Here is an 18082-nt window from a genome sequence, read left to right as displayed (position 1 = left end):
AAACACTCTCTTGGGAAAAAATGTATGCTAAATACTGTTTCCTCCGCGTGAAGAAACAGGTATATGTGAGTGTGACAGAGAGACTTGGGCAGGTAAAACCACATCATTTCTCTTCCAAAGCTCCCCCCAGTCTCTTTCCCCGTTAACTTACAGGCAGAGAGGGCAGGAGGAGATGCCTGCCTGGAAGGCGGTGCTGCAGCGGCCCTTGGTGCCCGGCAGGCGTGGGGCAGCGGGGCAGGAGGCGAGGCGGGGGCCGGGGTCACCCCTGCGTGTCAGCAGCGCCAGAAACCGTCCACATTGCCTTGAGCAGTGGCGGTAAATAGAGATGGCTGCTGCTGCTCTTGTCTCTCTGCTTTTTCCTGTTAATAACCTAACGAGCAGCAGGAGGGCCAGTCAGGAGGAAGAAGAGATTAAAAATCACCTTCCCCTTTCCTTTTCATCCACTTTCCAGTGAGGAAATCCTCTTGAACGTCAGTAGTGTTTTGTTGCGTTTTAATGTTTGCGACATAAAACTGGACTTGGAAGATCCTGTGTGCTCACACCTGTGTGCTGTGGTTTTCTTTTTTTTTTTAATTATAAGGCCATGTTTTAGTCAAACACTTCCAAATGATTCCCTCCCAGGGGGAATGCTCACAGTCCCAATCCTTTATTTCTAAAGGAGAGGTACTGTCCCCCACCACTGAAACGCTAGGGCCTTGATAAATTTAGAAGACTCTGCCCTTGGCAGATAGAGAAGTAACATGTCATTCCAGTGATCTTTGCATTCTAGGAAAGCCTAAATCAACATTGCTTGTTTTGCATGTTGCCCTTTAGCAACAGTCTCTCAATTTCCAATCTAAAGTATTACATGGACCTAAAAAAAAAAGTTTTGGGTAAAGAAACCCTTTGATACCTAGTAGCCGCAGAATGTGAATTGCAGCACTTGTCAACTGTGTCAAGTCGGTATTCTGTGTTTCTGAGCCAAGAAAAATCAACTTTTTACTTAAGCATGGTTTTTGTGGGTTTGTTTTTTAATTAATTCTATGCTTCCTGCTTTTTGATCTTTTGGTGCTGACATCGTTAGCTTCCAATGACTCAAGAGGAAAAAAAGATTGCTGCATATGGGATTGATAGCAAAAGCAGAGCAAAGCACTGACTAATCAAATTTTCTGAAAATGTTGGTGGTCTTAAAGATGAGTGGATGGTACTTAACAGCAAAGAGAAATTAAATGATACGTGTATTGTTGCCTTTCTTTTCCTTAGCCTTAAACAAGTTTAGTTGCTCCTACTGAGACGATCGCAGAACCTCAGATGGTGGCATGCCTGTGCCCACTGGTAACTTGTGACAAAGAGCTGGACCTCTGCACCAGCCTCCATGGGACACCAGAGCACTTGCAGCTCCTGTAGTCTGAGGTTTTGTTCGCAAAAGATCTTAGAATAATGAAACAGCCTTGGGTTTCCTTTAGTTCCACTGCAGGTTGTTTTGGATTTTATGTGTGAACAGCATTTTTCTAGCTCAGCTTCATAGTCGTGTTGTGTTTGCGTAAGCGTACTGCTGTTACGCAGAAGGCTGAGGATGACTACAAATGAAAGAGATAAGGGGGGGGGAAGCTTGTTTTCTCTGATGTTTGCTTTATTTTCTATCTTTATATTTTGTTATCTTTCTTTCCTCACTGGCTTTTTAAAACAGAAATTTAATATTGGGTCCCCAAAGTTCATGTTTTGGCACCCAAAAGTAGTGCCATTTTTGGAAAGTGCTGAAACTGAGCAGCTTGCACTGCTTCCTTGCTTTTTCTACCAGCCTAGCAACCAAAGACCTGCTCTCATTAACTGGAGTTGTCTTTCAAGATGAGAGCATCCCCTGTGAGCAATACAGTTTCCACAGAAATATCATCAACTGTGTAATTCCAAAGGGCAATTTCTCCCCTTACATTGCTCATCCTTGCTGCTCCAGTATAGCTGAAAGGGTGCAAGAGTGACTCATTTCTAAATATACTTAATATTTGTGGTATAGGCAGGACTTCAGATAAGATGATGGGCTCTGATGAAGTTCATTGTAATTGTATCTCTTGCAACAGCCAAGGCTCCAGTTTCATTTTTAACCATAGTGGAACATACCTTGTTTTAGAGTACCAGATCTCTTTTTAGATTTTTACCTGAATGGGAATGTCCTAGAAAAGTTAACTTTAGTTGGAGAGAAGTAATTGAAAAAGACATTGTGTGTAGATTCAATAGGAAGAAAGTTTGTTTTCCACTTGATTTAGGTGGCTTTTGTGCTATTTAGCTGATAAAAAAAATTAAGGATAGTTTACTAGATACAGTGTCCTGATTCCTCTCTCTGTGGCCTCTGCTTTGAAGCTTATGGAGCCCTCTGGACTCTATTGGCATTGCAGGTGGCTATTAAAATAGTGGGCTTTGTGTGTGGTTTTTGTTTGTTTTTTTGTCCCCAGTGAAATTGTTGTATTATCCAAAAGGCTTATCTGTAGTGTTTATGCTGAAGAAGTTATTATCTGTGAAGGCTGCAGAGAAGGACCACCAAGAAGTTTCTTAGCTTTGACCTGTAGCCACTCATACTGATTGATTGGCACTGCCAAAAAAATAAATAATTTTCATACTTTTTAGAACAGTTTTCTTCACAAAACTTTGCAAAATGGACAGCAGTAACATCTTACTCCAGATCAGTCTTGATGAAATACTGAGGAGTTTTCAGATTATTGCTTTGATGGATAACATTCTGTGTATGATTGACGTATTTTTCTCTTTTTTTTCTTTGTTTTAGCTGAACTGGAGTTTGTTCAAATCATCATTATAATTGTGGTTATAACTGTTATGGTGGTAGTGATCATCTGCTTGTTGAACCATTACAAACTCTCGACACGCTCCTTTATCAACCGACAGAGCCAAAGCAGAAGACAGGAAGAAACTTTGCAGACGGTGAGTATGAGCCCCTTGCACCAAATTCCTTCTCCTTGTGCTGTACAGGTCTGCAGCTCCTGAGGAGCTCCGGTACCGGTGACTGCTGGAAAAACTTCTGATGTCACTTTTAATACTCGCTATAGTTACGTCTTTTGCTGAGGTTGTATTTGTCAGTAGAAAAAAAAAATCAGAACATAAATTTAAGATACGCTGTCTTTGATTATTTTTAGACCCTGCTGTGTTTTCTGTAGCCTATTTTCATTTTGCGTTTGGAAGCTCAGATGTGACATCCTGTTTGCTGCTGCTGTAATTCAAAGGGGAGTGAAGGGGGAATGATCACCTGGGGTACAAAGATTTGAAATACAGGTTGTTGTGACTTTCCATATATTTACTAATATCAGAGTTTTATCACTGTTACTGTTTTGTGAAGCTGCAGTAACTGTTTGCTGGATCTAAAACACTGGCCCAGTAAGGGCCCAGGAAAATGTAATGTTTGTTTCACTCAAACAGCAAGAAAAATATTAGGAAAATGATCCCTCCAAGGACCTGGAGTGGTTACAGAGCCGAAGGCTTAAGACCGGATCTCCGTTGAGACTTGTTAAGGCTGTCTTTAGTCAACCCAGTAGTAAATGGGCACCTAACTTGCCTTGTGAGCCAGGAGTTTGCTGGGTGGGATGCACTGCTCCCTTGTGAGGGTTAACCACAGGGTGTCCCTGACCTTCGGACATCTCCCCAAACCACGCAGTATCCTGTGATGTTGCGGGGAGGTCCTTTTTCTGATGTGCTTTTCTGTGTCCTCGGAGTGGTGCCCTTGGCCTCTTTGCTGACTGCAATGGCCAAGGGGCCATTTGTGAGCCTTTTGATGCATTGAATTCCTGGCAGCAGCGTTGGGTTCACAGCTTCATTTCATTTCACTGTCAAAAAAAATTGTCTGATTGTAGTTGGAGGGTGTAGTCCCATAATGGTTTACACCAGTCATAAGTCCACAGTCTCGCCTTTCTTTCCATCCCGATCCTATGTTTCCTCCTTAGGGAGCTGCTAGGGTCGTGGCGAGAGGCCTCAGGGGGCTGGTCTGGCTGAACACTAATTTGTTTTTTTTTTCCCCAAAGCTAGATTTCAGCCAGATCAGTGAGCGAAGTGCACGTGCAGGGGAGGGAGCGCTGGTAGGGGAGGAGGCAGGGGTGCTGCAGCCAGGGCTGGACCTGAGCGGCTGCTGCGGAGCTACACTCCTGGCTATTGGCAGCTCCTCCTGAAAGCCAGCTGTAAAACGTGACGAATGCAGGGTTCCCAAAGCTCTCGATCAGCCCGTCACCTGCACCCTTTAGTGGGGTGAATACTTTTAACTCGGAGGCTGCGTGGGGAGGAAAGGAGCTGTCTCCTCAAGGGGAGGTCGCCTCATTCCCTAGCACTTCAGTAGCGCAGGAATATTTAGCTCTAATCTGGTTACAGACAAAACTGGAACTTGTCAAACCTTAACCTTGTGGACTTCAGGGCTGGAAAAATTGGCTAGATTAATTTGAGTGTTGCTTTGAAATGGACGCCGTAATTCAAGAATCACACTTCTGTCTGAAAAGTGTTAGCTATAATTGCTACAAGTACCTAAAATGAAATAATTTGAGATAAAGGAAACGCATTTTCATCTTCACAAATCTTTTAAAACTGCAGTAAGCTGTCAAATGCATGAAGTAACCCATTATTTCCTTTGTATGGTTCGTTAGTATTGTCTGTTATCAGAGCAAGCAGTGCCTTTTCTCTCAGATGCGAGGGAGGAAACGTCACCTTCTTGTGAAGAAGAACATGCAATTTGGCAGTGGGGACTTGGGAGCTGCTTTAGTATCCAGAACTGCTCTTAAATCATTTTAAAAACACTGACTCAGTTTCAGTTTGATGGCACCCTTATAAGTAATGATAATCATAGCCAAGTGAGCACTTAATGGGAATTGATGATTGGTTGGCAAGAACGGGTTACTAATTCTTCCGAAAACTCTTGGTATAGGTTTGTCATTACTATTACTCATCTGGATTTCTGATAAGCTGAAGCTGTTCTTAAAAGAAGGTCATACTTGTGGGGAACGGGACTTTAGAGGTCTCTGAGGTCAGATGTCAAATATGTTTGAATTTTCCTTTGTCTCAAGTATAGAAGGAAATTCTGATAGAAACTGGTTGTGCGCTGCTTGCAGTGCAAACCTTAAAAGTAGTGTGCAGTGCATGAGGGTCGGGAAACTAAAGCATTTGCTCTGTGATGTGAAACTGGAAACGACTAGTCTGTTCTCATTGTCCACATCGGAGTGAATTGCACAAGGTAAACAGATGGTGTGAGCAGTAAGATGCAGGTTAGATTACACTTTTAAAATACATTTCTTTTGTAACCAGGCAGGCCTTGTTCTGTGTGCAAATGCTATCAATAAGTGGATTCTCTTCCAAGGGAATGTTTTGTTTTGTTTTTTAAATATATAGACTCTGAAAACAGATTTAAATCTTTATTAACTACTAATGTCTGAAGAAAATACCATTCTGACTCAGGCCTTCTGTTGGTGGAGAAATAGTGAATGGAAATACAGGAAGTTCAGCTGTATTTCTTAAAAGAAAAAAGTAAAGCAAATTAATTGACTGTTGGCTAGTTCCTGTAGTGAACTATGAAGTGAGCCCCCCTTTCACGTAACTGAGGTAGCAGAGGTGTATCAAGATGAAGAATCATGCCTTTCCTATTCAGATGGGCCTTTTTTTTTTGTCCTTTTCTTCCCTTCAATTTTCCTTTTCTTCAAGCCTGTCCTATTTCTAGATAATCATGCCTTCCAACAGCTGAGCTGTGGCTGAATTGCACAGATTTCTGGCCCCGTTAAGACCAACTATCGAACAGATGATATCCTTTATTCTGTTTTTTCTAGAAAGTGTGATAGAAATGAACAGATAATTTATCTACTACCTTTATTGCCAACCTCACACCTGTAAAACTCATGGGGTCAGGCCTTCAGAGTAATGAAATAAAAGGTATTTGTGGGTTTCTTCTTTGTCTGGCTGAACTTCCTTCATGTTAAAAAAAAAAAAAACCACCCACAAAAAAAAGGCCTGGAAGTTGAAATTCTCATTGTTTTCTAAGTCCAGAAATTAGAGTATTAAAAAGAAGATAAAATATCACTGGAATCACAAGTGTTAGTAACACTTGAAGGGCAGAAAAGGGACTGATCGTTTTCTTTGACAACTACATGCTGAAAAGTAGTTGTTATGTTCCTGTTCTGTAAATACGCTTTCCTGAGTGACCACCAGTTCATCTTTTAATTTTTTTTCTTTTCTTTTTTTTTCCTTTTCATCCTCTCTGGAGTCTCATCTTCCAATCTTTCCCCTGGTCTTTGTTTGTTTTATTACCTTGGTTAGTGTGCCAAGGCCTTAAATGGATCACAGCAGGGGCAGGACAACCTTTGAGTGCTTGAGAGTACTGGATGCTTCTGCAGCAGTGCTGCCGAGGACGCTGCCTGCCCTCTCATGGTGAGCCCTGCCCTCTCCTAGCGTGGCTATTAAAACATTCAAAGGCTGTTTTAACGTTAGCAGGAATACCAGTTTTGGGGTCATAACTGCGAGAGGTGGAACGATGCTGAGTGACAGCCGTGTTGTCATGAGCGGCAACCTGAAGTGAATGTGCACGGTACTGAAGGGTGTCCATATCGCAGTGGATAAAATATGGAATGTTTCCCCCTGCTGGCTGATCCATTCACCAGTGTTTGGCTTCACAGCCGGGAGTGAGCTAAGGTTTGCAGAGCATCTGAGGGGGATGCGAAGGCTGTAGGGTGTGGAGTATTCCAGGAGCATGCCCGGGGCCGCCTCGCTAGGATGACACAGCCTCTCCCATGGGAGCCACTGATGCTACTGGCAGTGCTGGGGGGTTTCGGGGCAGAGCCACGTGGCAGCCTTTCCAAGGCACATCTGGGCGCAGGGTATGTGCATCTGATGTCCGGGGAGGTGTGTGTTGTGGTGTTGTTGTATTGGGGGGGGCTGACGTTGTATTGGGGGGGGCTGACGTTGTATGTAACCAAAACCATCCTGTTGGAATGTAGGTAGCTGTGGCCGGGCGGCTGCAGTGGCACTCTGCTGTTTGCTGGGATAAAACCAAGATAAATCTTGCGTTCTGATGATTAACTCTTAGTGTCACTACCAGTGATTTCCAGGGGGACGTTGATGGAAAAGAGATTAACTAAGTGACTTACAGGGAGGTACTTAATGAGCTTCTGATGTTCCTAAATTAATTCCTTCTTCCCACCCTGGTGGCTTCTGTCTTTGCATCTTTTTCTTTTATAAAGTGGATGTGGGAGGAGTACTGAACACTTTAACTGCCCCAGGCCCACTGCTGGCAGCGAAGTCCCTGCATCCGTCACACAAGATGCTCAGCCTGACCAGCCCCTGCCTCCCAGCACAGAGGGCAGCATCGCTGCTAGGACTAGTCAGGTTGCATTAGGACCTGCATTGATAATGCCCATCTCGAATGCCAAGCTCCAGGAGCACAGCTGTAAAAATACTGCCCTCCTTCTTGGAACAGAATAAAAGAGGAACATCAGGAGGGTGACAGAAAATACTCAATAATTTTGACAACTCCAGGGATTTGTTGGTGATTTTAAATATTAGTCTTGCCTCTTGGCCTTTTAAATTATTCCTCACCCGTGTGAGCATTATTCCTTCTGTTCCCTGCTGGCATCTCTGGCCCACTCATTCTGATTTTCTTACTGATGTGTGCAAAAGAAAGAAAATCCCAGTGGGAACAAGAACCCAGTCTATAGCTGGGAGAGAGTGTGAGTGCTGTAGACCATCCTGCTTTGCCAAACCTTTTCCTTTGCACCAGGCATCAGTTGGCAGGGGCTGGATGTGCGCTGTGCTCTCCTGCTGCCTGTGTGAGGGAGGCAGGCTTTCCTCCCCTCAGGGCGTGCTGCCAGGAGGGACAGTGTGTGCTGGCTGCTGCTCTTTGAAGTCTACCACAATTAAGTCTCAACATCTTTATAAGGGCAGGATCATCTAGGAAATCTGCAGGTAGGACTAGAAGCGAGGAGCGCCAGCTTCAGGTGGCTCCTGACTCAGTGTGTCACCTTGGGCAACTTGCTTCATCTCCAAATAAAGGAGGAAGGATAATAGTACTATTTCCTTCACTGGGATGAAATGAAGATTATTTAAAGTGGTAAAGTGCTGTGAAGTTGGGGAAATAAAAGTTTTAAAGCATGAAGTAACAGAAGTAATCACTATAAGTGTAGGGAGGCAGACTATATCTAAGAGGTTTGGTGCTCTTCATAATTACCTCTCTCTAGTACTTCTCCTTGGTACCGTGTTCTGCTCTGCCAGATGCTGCAACCTTTCCTGCCCTTGGGAAACACAGCTTTTAAAGGGAAGAGCAATCCTGCTGGAATACTTGTCATTCTGTTGAGGACAATGCAATAGTGTTGCTTTGCTTGTGTTCAGTAGGGAAAATCTTGTAATCTTAAGAGCTGCGATGGTCTCTATTGCTCAGGAAGAGGCAGGGAGGAACGAGCCTTCCCGGAGCGATTTGAGCAAGCCACTGCTTTAATGTGGTGTGATGTATCACTGCCACCTAGGGCCAAAATCAGAAACTACACTGTTATCTGAAACACTTCATTTGCAAGAGGTGTATATTTTTTGTGTGTGTGTATGTATGTATATATATGTGAACATATAAAAAATAAAAATCCGAGTTTAATCGAGGGGAAAAGAAGGACCTTCTTAATACCGGTAATGTATTTCAGAAAGTGAAAAAGTGACTTTTGTTTCTCAGGAAATACAATTCTAGGCAAAGTTCTAATTCTTAGAAACTGAAAAGTGGAGAAAAACTGAAAATGTCCTTAAGAGTCAGTAAAAAAGCAAAGTTTGGATTATATGGGATTGTTGTGGTTTAACCCCAGCCAGCAACTAAGCACCACACAGCCACTCGCTCCCCCACAGTGGGATGGGGGAGAGAATCGGAAGGGTAAAAGTGAGAAAACTCGTGGGTTGAGATAAAGACAGTTTAATAGGGAAAGCAAAAGCTGCGCACACAAGCAAAGCAAAACAAGGAATTCATTCACTACTTCCCATCGTCAGGCAGGAGTTCAGCCATCTCCAGGAAAGCAGGGCTCCATCATGCGCAGCAGTTACTTGGGAAGACAAAACGCTATCACTCTGAAGGTCCCCCCCTTCCTTCTTCCCCCAGCTTTATAAGCTGAGCGTGACGTCATATGGTATAGAATATCCCTTTGGTCAGTTGGGGTCAGCTGTCCCAGCTGTGTCCCCTCCCAACTTGTTGTGCACCCCCAGCCCACTCGCTGATGGGGTGGTGTGAGGAGCAGAAAAGGCCTTGACCCTGTGTAAGCACTGCTCAGCAGTGACTAAGACATCCCTCTATGATCAACACTGTTTCCAGCACAAATCCAGAACGTAGCCCCGTACTAGCTATTATGAAGAAAATTAACTCTATCCCAGCCAAAACCAGCACAGGGATTCTTCTGCTTCATTACAGTTCGAGGAATTTTTCTCACTGAATGTAAATTTTTACCTGCAATTTATCCTGAGTTAAAAATTCTTCTTCCAGTAAAGTTCTTTCCTGATGTCTGTGAATGTGCTGGTGCTCAGCCAAGGTAGTTGGATGACACTGTGTGCTCCAGGAAGCACAGTGTTTAAAAGTGTCCTCAAAAAGTCATCTTCCTAAACTGTTTAATTCTAGAGGCTGTTAACTGTCGTAAAATACAAATCAGGCAAATTATCTTAGCCTTATCCAGTCTCCTAAGCTCTAAATACTGAGTTAAATAATCATCACCATAAGATAATTAAGTAACCACCCAGCTGGATTTATTAAATGATGCTGTTATTTCAAAACCTAATCGCAAAATTAATTTCTGTAAATTATTGTGAAACCCAGGAATGGCTGAGGTCAGCAAAAGACATAGCTGGATCCCTAAGATCTTTCTTGCTTTGGTGTTACTTGTAGGAGCTAGGATTTACCATGGAGACTCATCCTTTTTCATTCCAAAACCTAACACTGTTGAAAATTAATACAATACAGGGAATTAATGTATAAGCTTTCTCTCCCTGTTACTTTTAAGTATTGAAGCTCACGTCTGAAGACGTTTAGGAGCAAGTTGAAGTGGCTAGCTGTTGAGAACCTATAAGAAGCAGGTAAATGATATATTGCCCACAGAAAAAAATGGGTAAATTGCATTTGCTCAGCTTTAGCCTTGATTTGCACCTACCTGAGAACTACTTGTACAAATCCCTGGGCATTTGGTGTGAGGGGGCATCCAGCAAGATTGCCAGTGCTGGATTTGCTAGCTGGGAAGTGCCTGTCAGCATGTTGCCAGATGGTGCGGTACTGGGGCTGTGAGCTTGCACCAGGCCTGGCGGCTGGTTAGCTCTTGTGCCGAGCCGAATTGCTTGTGCCCGATATCATCTTGCTCATGGGATGAGAAGTCATGGAGTGAAAAGAAGTCGAAAGTAGTTTTTTTTATCATTAGGCCAATCTGCCTTGGTATTTTGAATAATAAAGGGAGAAACAATATGAGGGAATATAAATACAAATGCTGTCAGTTCTTACCTGATTTTCACTGATCTGAGCACAGGGAAACATTTTAGCTGTCAAGTGAAGGTCTGGAAGTAGGAGAGAGCAAGAAATAACATTTTCCCTCCATGTAAGTCACCCAGATTGTTCGCGGCAGTCCCAGCATGTTATTTCTTACATCTACATTTTGTGGAAAAAAAAGTAATGGGGGTATTTTCCTTCTGCAACACTGAAGTTTTTCCTTTCTTCTCCTCTCAACCCCTTGCCATCACCCCAAGAACAGCGGGGTAGGTGGGCACCAACCCTTGGGTAAGGTCGTATCTACCTAGTGCAGGGGAGGGAGGATTTCCTTGATGTGAAGACTTGAGAAGTGTAGATAGTAAGCCTCCCATGGTGGATGCAGCAATTTCAGGAAGGCAGAGTGGCTGAAAAGACCAAAATTAGGAAGATGGGGCAGGCACCTGTTTGGATGCAGTTCTCTTGTTCCAGACAGATGCCAGCTTATGTAGAGGAGATGGCAAAGTGCAGAAAACCCCTATAGCATTTCAGGACAAGATTCAGCAAAGCACTTCAGTGTGTTAAATTTTTATTAATTTCCTAACTTTTCTCTTAGCCTTGGGATGTTAGCAGAAGGGCGCATCTGAATAAGTAGTTGCAGACAGACCCGAGTGGAGTCTGCCCCTGCTGCATGGCTCAGTAGCAAGCTACTGCGTCTGGCTCAGGGGCACCTAATGAAATGTGTGCTATGTGAAAGGATAAGGGGTTTCTAGTGTGTGACATTAAGCGTAAATGATTTTTCTGTTGTATCCCTCAAATATTTACAAATATAAACCCCATAGAGCCATTCATAATTAAGCATTGACATGTTGTCCATTGTCTGTTTCTCTCTCTCTTTTTTTTTCTCCTCTCTTGTACTCTTCTTCCCATGTTGTCATACTGCTCTCCTCTTAAAGTTTAGGAACTAAACGTGTTTGTATTTGTCACTGCAGGTCACTGTACAGTACGTTCATGTCCTAGAACGATTCAAGGATGCCTCTGTAGCTGAATGCAGGAAACCCAGTTGTCTGTCAGCTCCTTCCCTTTCTTCTTGCCTCTCTCACTGTCCACTTTAAGACTTGTCCATGCACTAAGTAAAAGTGTAGTGCCTTTTCCTACGTTGGGCCAGTTAGTCTGGGCTTATTCTAGTGGTGGTGAGAGAATCCTGTACCGTGGCACTGGACCGACCACGTATGCATGGTGAGGTTGGTCTGCATGTGGTGTGTGAGCCTGGTATTTTCCAAGCGTGGGCATGCTGAGCACATGCTACCCAGCCATCTGCTTGGGGAGTTCCTCTGGCTCCGGGGATAGAGATCTTGCTGGGGGTTGGCTGCTGCCAAATGATTTATTCAGCCTGCTGCTCTCTCCAGAGGAAACCTTAGGGAAGGGGTAGCTACAGGTGGGCAGTAGGATACACTGTCACAGAGGCCATGTTGTTACACATCCTTGCATCCTAAGGATCTCACAGCCTTGGTGTTCAGCTGCATCCCAAGCTGTCTACCTCCTCGAGTAGTTAGCCCAGAATGGGGAGAGCCTTTGGGCTCCTTTGGTCTCATCGTCTTGGTCCGACTATCCCAGCACCCTGGTTGCACTCTGCGGGGTCCCTATAGCAACTGCAGTGTCTCCAGGCAGGGTCTTTTACTGTACTGGGATTCAGGCATCAGCAGTAGAAGTAATGGGCAACTCCACTCTTCCAGCAAGTTGTTTCTGTTAAGACATGGCTGGTACCAGGTCTGTGTGCCTAGGCCCGGCATGCAGGTCCCGCTCCATCTCAGTGCGAGGAATTTTTCTCCATGCTGCATCTCCTTCAGCTCTTCTTACTCTCCTGCCTTAGGAGAGGTGGGCCCTAGGATGGGAGTCGTCGTTTCCACTCCCACATCGGAAACTCTCTTTCATAAGGGAGTTTAAGTAACATGAGTGGTGGTGGTAGATTGAATTCCTTTCTGGGTTGGGTCATTGGTTTTGCCTTTTTTCCTGTCTTCTGAGTCTGAACACATTAAAGGCAAGACCGAGACAGTTGCACTAAGCTACACGCTATTTTATTTTTCAAACCATCACTTAGGAATCTGCTGTTGGGCTGTGTGTGCCCTGTAGTTTATGGGCAGTTAATTGAGCGCTTTAGTTTTGACTAGTATGTTTTACTTAACAATTGCAACAGGCTTGGAGCCTGCTGGGTCAGCTGCTGATAACCGGATTGTCTTTAATTGTGCAAATATACCCTCAGATATTTCAAAGTGAGGGCATCTGGGTGATGGAGGGGTGGAAAGGAAGGTGAGTACAAGTATGTATATACATGTATATATACAGTTATACAGTTACAAAACCTTATATAGGCACTGAAATACATGAATCTACCTAAGATTTGTCTTCTTTATCAGGCCTTTGCAAATGGGGATACTTGCAAAGGGAAGTTGTAAATAATTGCAATTGTCAGCCTCCCTATATCTCTGCTTTCTAAAGCTACAGAAGAGAAGTGATTGACCAGCTTTGTTATTCAAAGCATTTCCCTTAACAGCTGAATCCTGTGGGAGATTCCTCTTAGAGCAGCTTTCCTCTGCGGTGGACTCTCCTGACAAGATCACAGACGGCTTTCAGTCTCCGAGTGTCATGATGAACATCTAGTTAGGTCTATTTTTACATCTGAAATATGTTGAAAGATGCTATGCAGAGAAGAAGCAGTACAGTAAGATTTGAAAGTAGTCTATACAGGGTAATGCTTTTGCGGGCAGTATGCATTTTCCTTCCTGTTCCTGAAATTTCTGATGTCTATAAAATCATAAAACTTGAATTAGCACCAAGAAAAATAGTCATGACCATACAATGTTTTGATTTTCTCTTTTTGCACCAAGATTGAAATTCTGTGCTTTATAGCTGCTCTTATGTGTCCTTTTCAGCTTCAAAATTTTCCAATAAAATAAATCCATTGTGGTAGTTACTGCTACTCTAAACAATTAATTGAGAAGAAAAATAATTATACACATGTGTTGTTCTTCACCCTTTTATTCTGCCCTGAATGCTGGTACAACGTCAGAACAGCCTTTCACAGCATGAGAGAGAAAACACTTTGACCTGAGAAGGTGGTTGGGGAAGTGGTTGAAGAGGGGAACTGGTGGCTGAAGCCTCAGCTGCTTAATTACTGTTTATGGTGGGAATTGGGCAACTGACAGTTTTGACCGGAATATACCTGGGTTTAGAGTGACTGGTCACTTCACTGAGATACAGATGCCAGGTTTCATTGCAAACTGTTTTGGCTTTGGTGTTGTAATCGGCTGGCAGGTCAGCTTCATCGGACCTGCCGACCGTGCTGACGTGGTCTTGTCATGGGTTGGGAGGTGAAGGGTACCCGCTCAGCACACAAGTGCTGAAGTGTCTCCTGTCTTCTCTGCATGTTGCCATGCGCTCGTAGCTGCGTCCGGCTTCCCGCGTCCTTACGGCCTGTGAGGCTGGGTGCTGTGGCTGGCATCTCGGCACTTGCAAAATGGACCAAGCGTGATTTGCTTGGGTGCAGAGCAGTTGTTTGTTCTGGTTTTGGAAAGCAAGGGGTGGGACCTTACTTGTTTATCACCTTTCTCTGGGTGGAGACAGCCAGTCCTTAGAAGCTGACTGCTCCTAGAAGTTGTGGTATTTGAGGTAGGATGGTGATGTGATCCATTAATTTTTCTCTTTTGTTGTGTTTTTCTACATTCCAGGAAGGGTGCTTGTGGCCTTCAGAAAGCTCGGTTTCGCGCCAGGGTGCTTCAGAGGTACAGACAGATTTCTTATTATCTTCACCAATGTGCTTTCCTCTTTCCTGTTATGTATATTTGGCTCCTCTCAAAAACATGCATCTATTTAGTAAATAAAGCTTTTTCAGTGTAGACCAAGAGCCAGGTTCATGTGGACATCTGAGCCTGCCTTAACTCCCATTCCATAAACGCTTAAGACTTCTTCATTAAAAGAATGAAATTCTACCTACCTGACACCTCATCTCCATCCACAGCTCCCTGTATCACAGTAGACATTCACATGTAAGTGGTGGAGGTGTCTCTCTCATGCGGTGGCTCAGTAATTTGCGTATTCAGTGGAATCTGCAAGACCAGTTGCTCTTCTCCCTGTGTTTTTCCTGGATTTACAGGACATATCCTATCACCAGAGTCTTCCGGCTAGCACACATCCCCGGTCTGAGTGATAATTTGTGGGTGTGTTGCTCCAAGTGGCCCAGCTCACCTGTGTCAAACAGTGAATCTTCCTGATGGCTGACCTTGCATCCATGAGGGTCGGGGGCTAAAGACCCCGCATGGACCCAAAAATGAGAAGAGCAGTTTGATAGATCTAGATCTAAGAAGCTGGTGTGTCTCTCTAGATCTGGGATAGACCAAGTGAGGAGCAATAGCTTCTCACAGGGTGTCCTGAGCTCTTCCTCTTGTAAAGCCTGACCTTCTCCAGGGCTTAATATGCCGGGGACATTTTTTCCACTCGCAGTGCAGAAGCCTTGCAGGTCCTCCCCGGAGGTTGAGTTCTGGATGAGAACTGAGGGGGAGGAGGACACCTGATACACTCTGGTAGTGAAGGCGTGAGAGATGCCAGGCCTTTACAAAATGTACTAAAATGACCATCTGAATTCTTTGGTGATGCAGGGTATTACATGAACTCTGAGTAGGAGGGGGAGGCTCAGACTGCAGCTGAAATTCAGTATTGGGACACATTCGTAGAACTAGTTAATTGTCAAGACTAGAGAGAAAGTGCTTCCTATGTACAGAAACAGAATTGTTTTCTCTCGGCTCTGCATGTTTTAATGTCAGAAGGAGCTGTGTGAGGTCTTGGTCTTCCTTCGTGAATTGTTCTCAAGTATCTTGTGTTAGATCCTTCCTGCAACTCCTACCTCTTCTTTTCACATGCATGTGTGTGGGAGCACGCTGCACAATATCTGCTGGGTTTAATCTTTTAAGATAGGTGGCGAAGAGAAGTATTTTCTGGTTTATCAGTTCTTCGTAAATACGAAACACCCACAGTGCTTTCCTCAGATGTGGAATCACGTGTCTCTCTCTTCCCGTTTCAGATCATGTATGCTCCAAGGTCCAGGGACAGGTTTACCGCCCCATCTTTTATGCAGCGGGACCGTTTCAGTCGCTTCCAGCCCACTTACCCTTACATGCAGCATGAGATTGACCTTCCTCCGACCATCTCCCTCTCTGACGGGGAAGAGCCACCGCCGTACCAAGGCCCGTGCACCCTGCAGCTCCGGGACCCAGAACAGCAGATGGAACTCAACCGGGAATCTGTCAGGGCACCACCCAACCGAACCATTTTTGATAGCGACTTAATAGACATCTCGATGTACAATGGGGGCCCCTGCCCACCAAGCAGCAATTCGGGCATAAGTGCAACCAACTATAGCAGTAATGGAAGGATGGAAGGACCACCCCCGACGTACAGCGAGGTCATGGGGCATTATCCAGGCTCCTCTTTTTTCCATCACCAGCACAGCAACGCGCCTCCTTCCTCGCAGAGGGGGAGCAGACTTCAGTTTCAGCAGAACAATTCAGAGAGCACAATAGTCCCCAGCAAAGGCCAAGACCGGAAACCAGGAAACCTGGTCTAAGTTACTCGCCCAGGTGCATTTGAACTGAAGACAAGAGATTCAAGCAGAGCGGTGGAGGAAGACCCCATGCTCCGGTGCACAATGTTGTTACGTTTCACGTGGTACAACTTAGTAAAACCAAACGTGCAAACCAGTTCTTTGTTTCTGATTCCTTTCAGGGGAATTGCATGCAAAGCAGATTGAAAGAAATACAAACTTCCATTCAGTTTGTCTACGAGCAGTGTTTCAGGGGAGAGGGGGGGATATATTATTTTTTTTTAATAAACTATTTCAATTATTTAATTCTAAAAGTTAACTTAGCACAGAAATGAGGCTTGTACAGCCTGTTTTATACTCACTGAATGGCAGAAGGAAGAAGGTGGTTTTGCTAGATAAATGGGGGAAGAATTGGCCAGTTTGCTTTTTTTTTTCTCCCAGGGTGTGGATTTTTTTAAAATATGAAACAAAATTCCTGTTTTGTGTGCCAAGGTATAAAGTTGAGAACTTAGATGAATGCAAGGAATTAATTTGTGTTGTGATAAATGTGTTTTAAAAAGTTGCACTATCTTAATGTTTTAAAAAATATATATGAGGGAACTGTTTTATGTGAAGTTCTTCTATATGTTGTCTTTTCACCTGTGGAATAATGATAGAGCCCCAGAAGTAATCTGGAGGAGTTTGCCCCCCTCCCCCTGGGTTTGCTAGAAAAAGGGGACAGGACTTAGCCTAACATCTCTTGACTTTTACAAATCAAGAAATACAGGGACACTTAACTTGTCTTTGCAATAATTTGCATTCAAATAACAGTGCATCAATGAAGTGTCTTGGAGACTTTTGGATGGAAGAAGGCAAATATGAAATCCCAGCATTTTCCATCACTTAGGGTTTAGCTGTTTTGCAGTGTAGACTATTTGTTTCGTAAATGGCAAAACAAAATCCCAGATGTATTAATTTGTATTGATTCTAAGTAAGTGCTGCCATTCTTTTCATAATGCAGTATCGCCAGTACTTACGGTTTTAGAGATTTTTGTCCTCGCTGTAGGCTGAAATGTATTTAGTCACATATCATGACATTATGCAATAAATTGTTTAAAAATGCAAGGTGGGTTTTTTCCCCTGCAATGCTGTTAAAATACGTGAGAGACTGTTGTGCTTTTCACTCTCCATTTCATCCTTTAGATAATGAAGTTCAGTCCTGGAGATCCATCCTGTTGAAGTGAAGGGGCCTTTGTAGCTGTAACCCCCCATGCAGTTTCCGCAGCAATACCGAGAGCGCTGGTGGCAGCAGTGCTGGCTTCTGCGGCGTCTCTGGCAGTGACGTGGGAGCATCAGTTGCTCTCACTGCAAACCCTTTTGCTCTGGGCCCTGTTGCGGAAACCCTCCTCCGTGCATGTCATCCGGTTGATGCCAGCAGGACTATACTCATGGGTAAAGAAGACGACTTGCATATTAACTAAGTGTCTGTAAGCCCTAGTTTTGCCATGCTGGTCTGAAGAGTAGTTGGAAAACGTTTCCTGCCTGTAAAATGGCGTGTGGTATATTTCTACCCTGGCTGTTTCTGTGTGGAAGCACAGGCAGCGCTGGAAGGCAGTTGACACGTGGTTATAGTGGCATCACAAGCACATGAAAAAGCACAACTTGCACTTAAAATGCATTTCAGAAATGGACTTAAAGTAAGAACCTTTAGAGTCTTAGCTTGAATAGTTTCTAATGTATCTGTGTATGTGTGGGTGTCACAGACCTTTTCACTTTAAGATCTTTCACTTTTTTCTATTTTCTCGAGCCTTGTGCTTGGTTACGGGCAGCAGCCGCTGAGTGCCCTGAGCGCGCTGTGGAGGAGTACCGTGCCCTAGCGCTGGTCCCATGGCTGGAGGCTGGATTTCTGCAGGACTTCTGTACACCGGGAGCTCTGATGACTGAAGTGCATCTTTGATCTATGCAGAGTTTTAATGCCAAAACAGTATGCGTGTCTGTGTGTGTTTTACGGGCCTCAGTGTAGATTATTTTCTTCATAAGGTAATTTGCTTTTATTCTAGTTTAGAACATGTTTGTGTAACTGTTAGTCT

General features: G+C 44.1%; 1 protein-coding gene across 2 annotated transcripts in view; it reads left to right on the top strand.

The window, feature by feature from the left end:
- The window catches only part of LDLRAD4 (low density lipoprotein receptor class A domain containing 4), a 16599-nt gene extending 429 nt beyond the window's left edge, over window positions 1-16170 (top strand). The window contains exons 2-4 of one of the 2 annotated variants that reach the window (XM_009583724.1): window positions 2759-2913; window positions 14146-14199; window positions 15495-16170. In XM_009583724.1, coding sequence (XP_009582019.1) covers window positions 2759-2913; window positions 14146-14199; window positions 15495-16037 — 752 coding nt within the window. In that variant the 3' untranslated portion in view covers window positions 16038-16170. The remainder of the gene's footprint in view (window positions 1-2758; window positions 2914-14145; window positions 14200-15494) is intronic. The other variant, XM_009583725.1, reaches the window with a different exon arrangement.
- Window positions 16171-18082: the final 1912 nt, after the last annotated feature.

This window comes from Fulmarus glacialis, unplaced genomic scaffold, assembly GCF_000690835.1.
Source record: "Fulmarus glacialis isolate BGI_N327 unplaced genomic scaffold, ASM69083v1 scaffold15458, whole genome shotgun sequence".
Classification (NCBI taxonomy): domain Eukaryota; kingdom Metazoa; phylum Chordata; class Aves; order Procellariiformes; family Procellariidae; genus Fulmarus; species Fulmarus glacialis.
The sequence above is the reverse complement of the archived record's forward strand: the minus strand, read 5'-3'. Positions and strand labels throughout refer to the sequence as shown.